The sequence below is a fragment of the Orbicella faveolata genome, unplaced genomic scaffold, assembly GCF_042242905.1.
Source record: "Orbicella faveolata isolate gen_17 unplaced genomic scaffold, um_ofav_v1 contig_15, whole genome shotgun sequence".
Classification (NCBI taxonomy): Eukaryota; Metazoa; Cnidaria; class Anthozoa; order Scleractinia; family Merulinidae; genus Orbicella; species Orbicella faveolata.
Window position 1 is genome coordinate 2773587 of NW_028301542.1, and position 8914 is coordinate 2782500.

The 8914-nt window shown below is 42.0% G+C and overlaps 1 protein-coding gene across 2 annotated transcripts in view; it reads right to left on the minus strand.

Moving 5' to 3' along the window:
* Positions 1-8914, minus strand: part of LOC110053800 (spectrin beta chain, non-erythrocytic 5-like) — a 52441-nt gene that overhangs the window by 10444 nt on the left and 33083 nt on the right. For both annotated transcript variants that reach the window (XM_089287934.1, XM_089287933.1), the window contains 11 exons: positions 8827-8914; positions 7786-7935; positions 6821-7111; positions 5719-6057; positions 4910-5227; positions 4319-4554; positions 3961-4123; positions 2901-3089; positions 1664-2005; positions 738-1279; positions 82-239 (listed from right to left, as the gene is read on the minus strand). The exon at positions 8827-8914 is cut by the window's right edge and continues 116 nt beyond it. In XM_089287934.1, coding sequence (XP_089144060.1) covers positions 82-239; positions 738-1279; positions 1664-2005; positions 2901-3089; positions 3961-4123; positions 4319-4554; positions 4910-5227; positions 5719-6057; positions 6821-7111; positions 7786-7935; positions 8827-8914 — 2816 coding nt within the window. The remainder of the gene's footprint in view (positions 1-81; positions 240-737; positions 1280-1663; positions 2006-2900; positions 3090-3960; positions 4124-4318; positions 4555-4909; positions 5228-5718; positions 6058-6820; positions 7112-7785; positions 7936-8826) is intronic.

An 8914-nucleotide genomic window follows, 5' to 3' on the forward strand; every position in this document is an offset into this window, starting at 1 on the left:
CAAGTAAAAAAGGTTTAAAAACAAGTTACGAACTCAACGTTTGAATGTTCGCGAAAATCTATATTTCATTTTGTCTCGTACCGAGGAGGGTGCGCCCAAGATCGTCAGACTTGACCAGCGGCTCCTTGTCTCGTATCCAAGCCAGCTCTTCCTCCACATTGGCGAGGTACCGCTGAAGTGCAAGCGAGTCTTGCAGTTTGTTTCTTCGTGCTTCAGCCGGCTCAGAAAGGCGCGTAAATCTGAAGCGAAACAAAACACTAAATGTGAAGATAATTCTCTAGTGTCTCTATTTCAGAAATATGCTGGAAGTCTTGGTATCCCGTATCTTGAAAAATGGTATCCTAACTTTTTCAAGTTTGCCGTTCGTAATCCCTCTCTGTCAATCCCCAGTTTAACCACACTTGTTCTTCTTCGGTGTTTTTACAACTTAAACTTCTTTGATTAAGTGCAAATTTAAAACGTGACAAAGCAAAACCTGGGGAGCTGTTTCACTTGTTTGGATAGAATTTTGATGCGCGTTACATTCACAGAAATAACCGAAAAAATTTCTTCAATGATCAGTACCAATTGCTCAAGACAAGACAGAGACGGACTCGAGTCAACTTCTCTAGAACTGACTGGTCCAGAAAAGGTCAGTGGAATTAAAAAGAGATACGGTAAACCGATATTTGACTATATTCCCGTAAACCGCATACTTATGTCTTTCGTGTTTAAGAAATGGACGCTCCATTCATCACCTTTCAGCAACGGCCTTCGCCCTGTCTTCAATTTCATCCTTCTGGAAATGATCAGCCTCTACGAACTCAGCCGCTTGAATCAAGATCTCGTTCACTCTCTCCTCGTGCGACGTTATGTCCGCCTCAAGCAGCTGATGCCGTTTGATCAGATTATTTGCGCTCTTTACATCCCGTCCGAAATCTTTGGACGCCAGAGTGTTTCCCACTTCCGTAATCCATGTTTCCAGGTCTCCAACATTCTTCTCAAACGTTTGTCTTTGAATGGCTTCCTTAAGCCGCTGACCTTTATTGCTCGACATATCACCCAGAAGTCTCCACAGGTCGTTGACATCTTTAAGTCTCGTTTCCACGGTTTCACGTGATCGGGGCGCGGACTCGAGCAGCGTCTGTCCGGCACGGAGAACATTGTCAAGCTGTCCCTTGTTCGCAGTTAGCTCGGCTTCGAATGTTTGATGTTTTTGCTGTTTCTGTAGCAGATTGGATGTCTCTCTGTACGAGGCTTCGGAAGCTGTTTGGAGTTTCTCGTTCATCCACGATTCAATCTGTGACGTGCAAAAAAAAAATTGAACTTAGATGCGGGACGTCTGTTCAAATGCAGATGAAATTAACCTCTTTTTATTGAATTTCTCCTGGAATTACAGAGCTCGAAAAAAAATTGAATTCGAACTTGCCCCTCAGACAAGTAACTCTCAAATTTCGCTTGCCCGAGGCAAGTGTTTTCTTGTTTTTTTTTTAATGACTTGATTGACAAATGACTTTTCTGGGCCTCTGTCGGACAAGTGGACATGAAAAGTAACTTGCTCCACAGGAAAATCTACTTGCCCCAGACGACTGGAGGGCACTTTTCGTGAGCCCTGGGCTACCTTCGAAATAAGACCTGCGCCACACAAATTGGATGCAGAAAAGTGACCACTCAATGCCTTTACCTCTTCAGCGTCCCTGAGAAACTGGAACAATTTCCTGGACTCGCCCAAGTCCCCAATCTTTGCAGTGGCCAACTTCTTTAGTCGTTTCCAGTTCTCCAAGACCTCCTCACTCCTATTCCTGATCAAACTGGAGTCTATGTGTTCCTGCAGTATCAGCTGATCAGCGGTCTGCTGCAAAGCTTTGATCTTCTCCTCGTAAGCTGTGAGCGATTTTTCGAAATTGAGCTGATTTTTAAGAAGCGACTCTACCGTGTCCAGGCTATCACTGGATTCCTCTGCTTGCAGGAACGCTTGCTTTGTTGCTATCCACGCGTCGGCTTGATCCGCGTCTCGCAGAAACAGCTGAAAGAAAACACAGGAGAGTTGGAGGATTTAAAACAGTGAAGTCACACGTGGGGTCTCAAATAAATACTTGCAAGTGAAAAGAAGACTTAAGACGCAATTCCACAGTCAGAAGTACATTCGAAAGAAGTTTTATAAGACAGAAACAACGGATATACGGTAGAGTTACTATTAATGTGCAATACATATAGAGTGCAGAAGCAAAACGGCATAATACATAGCCTGGGAACGCAGACGTACTTTGATAGCCGGAAATACGTCTGCGTTCGCAGGCTACATAATACAGATCACTTGAAGTAATAATTATATAGATAGAAAATAGTGATTATTTCTTCAACATCAAGGAACCATGTAGCCTCTTCCAGACTCTCGGTCAGTGGGGACGATCGAAAAAGCGGCCAGGCGACGAGCGGGATCAGCGACAAGCGGGATCAGCGACGAGCGGGATCAGCGACGAGCGGGATCAGCGACGAGCGGGGCAGTCGCCTTCCCGCTTTTTCGACCGTCTCCACTGACCGAGAGCCTGGAACAGGCTAGAAACTATGTTGCCGCTGAGGGAACATGTCGAAAAATTTAACTTAAATAACTAAAGGTCTGTAGCAGGCGGTAACAATCCGTCTCGGTTTTTCCATATTCTAACCACCTTTGTTCGTGTTTTTATTATCTGTTTGCTGCTTGTCTTCCTTTGTTTCCTTTGAGTCTCTTTCGCAGCTATTACTTGAAACGTGCCGCAACATTCCACGTCAATTGAACTGTTAGATGACGAGTAGCCTGAAATGTCAGTAATCATCTCCCGCCCTTAACCTCTCTCGCCCGGGCCTTACGCTGAGAGCGAGAGATGACAAGCGATGACCCAAGCAGCGTAGAAGACTAGACATTTTCAATTGTGACTCACCTGCAGCTCATAAGACTGCGATAACTCAATCTGTTTTTCTTCCCAAGACTCCATCAGCTCGTCCCTGACTAGATTCATTTCCTCACAGTTCTCCTGAATCTCTTTTGCGGCGAAGTGACCCTGATCCACTAAACTGAGACCAAACGCATGCGCACTGTTGAACGACTCCATGCGGGCCTCGATCACACCCTAAGAAACGAAAAAGAGAATCATTGGGACTTATGACTAACAAAGAGAAATCCGATTTTTTGTCTCAAATAATCTGCAAAAAGTTCATTTTTGAAATAATTACAATCTGAAAGCTTAAGATATCTTTCCAATGATATTGCAGAAGAAACGTTCAATTGAAGTGTATGGCTGTGCTTGAAATACATACAATGATGTATTCTTAAACATTAGTCCAAGCCTTCAGAATTTACAAATATATGTATGGGAAAATTAAACAGGGTTTCGAGACTTCTAACTTATCTTCAGCTCTTAAAGGTGAAAAATCTTGCTAGATGTCTAGAATTTAGGGACAGTAGCCACTTCAAAACTCGCATGTAAAGGAAATTACTTGACCCAGAATTCGTTTCTTTCCATGTCCAAACGATGTAATTCGCGCAAAGCATGCTTGATGCTTTATGACAGATTTTACTAAGGCAAAGTTCACACTACGCCGGAGAGATTTAAAAACGCGGCTTTATTTCTACGGCTAGGCGTACCGTCCACACTAATCCGTCACGAAAACGGAGCTTTCAAAAAACGCTCTTCAAACCGAAGGAATTTATGATGTTTCGTGACGATGGAAAACAATTTGAGAACGGGGCTTTTTGAAAAGGATTACGTTATGATAATTGTGTAATATTCCTGACAACATTTTCCTCAAACACAAATCCAAAATGAGCAGTGATTGTTGCGTTTTTAAATTTCTCCGGCGTAGTGTGGCCGGACAAAATTTGAAGCGTTTTCAGAGTGAAACCTTCGTTTTCAAATTCCTCCGGCGTAGTGTGAATGGGGCCTGAATAAACATCCATGCCAGAAAAACAACAACAGCATCAGCTCAAGTCTTATATGATACCTTTCTCTCGGTATGCAGCTCAAGCAATGCCTCGGCTTCTCTGACGTTCTTAGCAGGTTCCCCGGATGAAATTCTCATGGCTAGATCTGTCATCCACGCCATCAAATCACGGAAATCCATCAGAAAGATTTGAAGGAGTCGGTTGGCTTCAAGTTTTCCCTTCCTAGTTAATAAATACAAAGGTTTTATCAGAACCAGAGCCTTACTTTTCATCACGACAGCAACAACAACAACAACAACAACAACAACAACAACAACAACAACAACAACAACAACAACAATATAACAGTAACAGTAACAGTGACAGTAACAGTAACAGTAACAGTAACAAAAACTAAAATCAGAAACACACTTTTACCTTTCATCAAACAAGTCATTTAGCCTTTCCCAGTTTTCTATAATTTCTGATTGTTTGGCCTGGATGGCGCGTACCATGTGAGCCTGGGACCTAGCTAATCGCCGAGCCTCGCTTTCGAGCGCTTCCATTTGGCTTTCGATAACGGTCAAGTCTCGTTCCAGGTCATCGTGCTTCCTCAGGAGTGCTTCGACACCAGGCAGATCACGTCCAAAGTCGTCACTTGAAAGTATTACCGCCTGAAAAACGAGGGAGCTGTAGTTAATTTATTTTGGCCGCGTACAAAATTACCTTTAAATTGAAAGAAACCTGAAAATAATAGTTTGCTAAGATAGACAAACACTAAAGAGGTAATAATAAACCATAAAGAAACAAGGATGGTTAAGGATGGAGAAGATTAACACGGATTACAACTGACGAACTTGAAAAATTTAGGCTAAACTTTTTAAGATGCGCAAACCGTGACGTAACTCCTTTAACTTCAGCAGCCAAAGAGATCCACTATGTTTACGAAACTTTCCACCTAACCTCGCAATTTTCCTAAATTTCTGTTTCCAATTTTTTTTTTTGATCACTTCGTAATGGACGGGATACCTTTTCACTGATCAAATCAGAAACGTCTTTACAATCCTGGTCAAAAGCGTGCATCTCGCACGCCTCAGCTAACTGCTGTCGCCTCTCACTAGCTCGGTCCTGCAGCCGATTCCAGCGCTCGTTCAGCGCCTGCTGGCGATTGGTGATATCCGCTGATCCAGCGTGACCCTGCGACACGAGTTTCTCTGCCAGTTTGTTGATGGTCTCTACTCTGGCAGCCTCTACTGCTAGGTCTTGATCAAACTCTTTCATTTTCTTCTGCAAGCGCTGACAATGCTCAAAGTCTCGTCCAGTGTCTTCCGAAGAGACCACGGCCTCCTACAAAACGAAAAAAACAAACATCAAACAACGATACGATAGCAGGGTAAGGATGTCCCAAAACATATTCATCCACAGACTTCATACAGGATATTAGGGAGTTTAAGTAACGACGATGGACACGCTGAGGACAACGTCGACTTAAGATGAATTTATATTTGACCTACGAATCTCCCGATACTCCAAAGTCATTTTTATTTGTTTACCACTGTCAAAACTATCACGATGCTGAATCTGGAACACAGCCATAAATTTGAAATAGAAACATAAAAAACACTAGCCGTCGTCGTTCACGTTCTCCAGACAACGTAGAATTTGATCATTTCACGTTGTTGTTTTGCAGAGGACGGTAAAGAATTATAACGCACGTAAAAAGCCATTGTTCCTCTCATCAAACTTTTTGCTTACCCGACGTTGCCGTTGCCGTTGCCATCTTGGTTTTCTTAAACTCCCTCGTTATCATTCTGGTACCTTCCTGTATATGTACGTACCTTTTCGCTGATACACGAATCTGCTATATCCACCTCTTGGTTAAACTTTTGATGGTCTCTAGCCTCTTCTAATCTCTTGCCCTTATTAGCAGATGCCTCCAGAAGTTCTTCCCAGTGAAGATATAGAGCCTCGATACGGCGTTCCACTTCATCAGCCGCAAAATGCCCAGATGTAATAAGCTCTTCACCAGTCTCCCGCGCGGCATCTATAGCTTGCTCGTGGGCAGTGAGCTCGGCTTCAAACGCTTTGTTTTTCTGAAGCTTGCTCTCCAAGTTCGCTGGGTCCTTGTAGCTATCATCGCTTGCAGTTTGGAGCTTTTCTGTAATCCAAGATTCCGACTGGGAACAGGAAAGAATATGCCAGGAAATTATGCGGGAAAAAGTCAGTTTGATAAGATTGCAGAGCGTGATAAAGCAGCTTGAGATCTGTCAGTGGGACAAACGTGACTGACTAGGCCATCTACGTTATTCCGACTTTTGATAATTTTTTCTGTATTGAATAACTTAGTGCGTCAAAGTTCTATTAATACCCCGGTTACTTTGGAAGAACTTTCTCAGAAAAGTGGGGGAGGTGGGTCTCATTAGTAAGGAGACCTTATTTAGGAGAGGAACTTTGTTCAAAACACATCAGCTAACGTGGATAACAGTAGATGAGAGTCTGTTTAGGCATATTTCTGTCTTATATAACATCATTTCTCAAACTCATTAATAATTCATCAAGTAAAAAAAAATAATAAAAATAAAAAAAGATAAAATAATTCATCAAGTTTAAACAAAGGAAATCATGACCGTGACGGAGTTTGGATTTCTGATCTTAATTAGCACAGATTTTTTTCGATTTTATTTCTCCGTTTTCTCCTTAGTTTTAGTTTCGATTGAGAAGGTATATCAAGACAGTCAAGACAGTATTTGACCACATTTCCAAACACCTCGAAGTTCGTCAAAAATACTCCGCTGCGACTCCTATTTTCAACTCTCTTCTCGGTGTTTCGAAATGTGGTCAAACAAAGTCTTCCGTGTTTGATATAGGGGATTATAAGGATAAGGTAACGGAGCTTTCCATAGCTTTTTGTCCTTTTTTGTATCTTTTCCATTTTATTACCTCGATCACACCTTGGTAAAACTGTGCGATCTTTTTGGATTCCTCCAGTTTGTGTCTTCTCTTTTGTAACTCCTCATTCAGCTTGTTTCTTCGCTCGCACACGGCATGAACCCTTTCCTTTATCTTCTCTGCTTCGTTATGGCCATTTGCTACCAGCGTTTTACCAAATTCGCACAGGTTCGCCACCTTCTCGTCTTGTGAGGCTATCAGCTTCTCTGTGTTCTCGTGTTTCTTGAGCAAAGAATCAACTTCGTCCACGCTATTACCGAGTTCTGCTCCGGCGAGCACAACCTGCAGACGAGAACACGCGTTACAGCCTAATGAATGTGTTACAGCGTGTGAAAAGTGAACGCGTGACATACAGGGCAGCTGGGTTGACATGTGAATCTGTGAGGGGGTAAATACCCTATGTCGAAAAGAAGAAAAATCCTTTTTCCTCTACTCGCCACTAAATAATCTGTTTGAGATGAACTGAAAAAGTCATTACGATGTAAATTAATCGCTACAGTTAATTAATCAATCTTACTAATTACAATTATACCGCCATATTTTTGTGGCCCGTTAGTGACCGGATTAACGGGGTACCACCGTAATTATATAGCAAATGGCAAAGGGCCCTCTGAACGCGTTACACGTTGCAGAATTACTTTGAATTTCTGTCTCGATTTTGATTCTTCTAAATGTACAAAATCCGGCCCTATCCCCCACTCGGGGGCAAGGAACTAAGCAAATTTATAAAAAAAACTGAACAACTCGCCAATGACGTATAAATGAAGATATCAAAAAAGCTTAAAACGATCTGAACGGAACACAATACATCCAACACAAAGGAAAACTTCACAGGGTTTTACACCGCAGTAAACCCTTCGATTATGATACTTGATTCTTGTTATGCCTAATACGGCCACTATTTCACTGCCAGCGGTAAGCCCCTCAAAAACGAAAATGAAAACGTGCGATTTTACCTCTTGTGTGCTTGTTAAGGTATCAATCTGTTTGGCATCTCTCAGAAACACGTGTAAGTCGTACGCCTGGTCAAGTTCTGTTTTGTGATCTTCCCACGTCGCGTACAAACCTTCCCGTTCTGTTACGAGAAGCTCCAGCTTCTCGGCGATCTGAAAGGAAAATACAGTCATGAGAAAGAAAAAGAAACGTTGACTAAAAAAGACAAACAAACAAAAAAGGTGCGAATAAGCAGAACAAAAGCAAAAGCTCGCAAGGTGCTCCTACAGACGACCAATCTTTAGTGATTACAGAGTACAGGGAGAAAAGTTTGAATCTTGAACAATACCTTTCCTTCAAAGAAAAAAAGAGTAAATAAATAAAATAATAAAGAAAAAATACACAAGCAAAAACCGTTAAAATATATTGTCATCCGTTCATATGCACTTCTGTAAATCAACTCAATGTTGCAGCTTATTTCACAGTCCAATAAAACATCCAAATTCCGAGACGATACTACGAAAGCCATTTTTAACAGCGACGTACAATAGCCAGAAGAACTCTAGGGACATATAGAGATAAGAGAACACTGAACTATGCACCAAATGCTTGTATAATATTTCATCTTCTAAACAAAACTTATCTTCCCAACGCTGTCATGGAGTTGGTCCATAACAATGGTAGAAAAGGGACCGATTAAAGAAATGAACGGCACGCAATGTATGCAGAAGTGATCCATGGATCCATGCAATAAAATAAAAATTATTTTAAGGCACCAAAACTTTCTTGACTTCTAATTACCGGCCAGTTAGCCATATTTGCTGCATTGAAGACCCATTCACCACTTTTAACTCACAGTTCGTCTGTATTATACAGCTTCGATTAAAACGAACTTTGCCAAGCATCCGAGAAAACAAAACAATGATGGCGGAACGAAAAATCACCCTAGTTCCCAGTGCTCTTTGGCTCGAAGGGATAAATCGCGCTGGACAATCGGGCAACAGCATAAACAGCGATGACGAATGACGTCATTGCTTAAAAAAAAAGAAAAGAAACCCACTGACCTCATCAGCTGCAAAGTGTCCGCTGTCAATCATTCTCTCTCCAGTCTCCATGACCTTGTTAAATCCTTCTTCGCGCGCGTCCATCTCT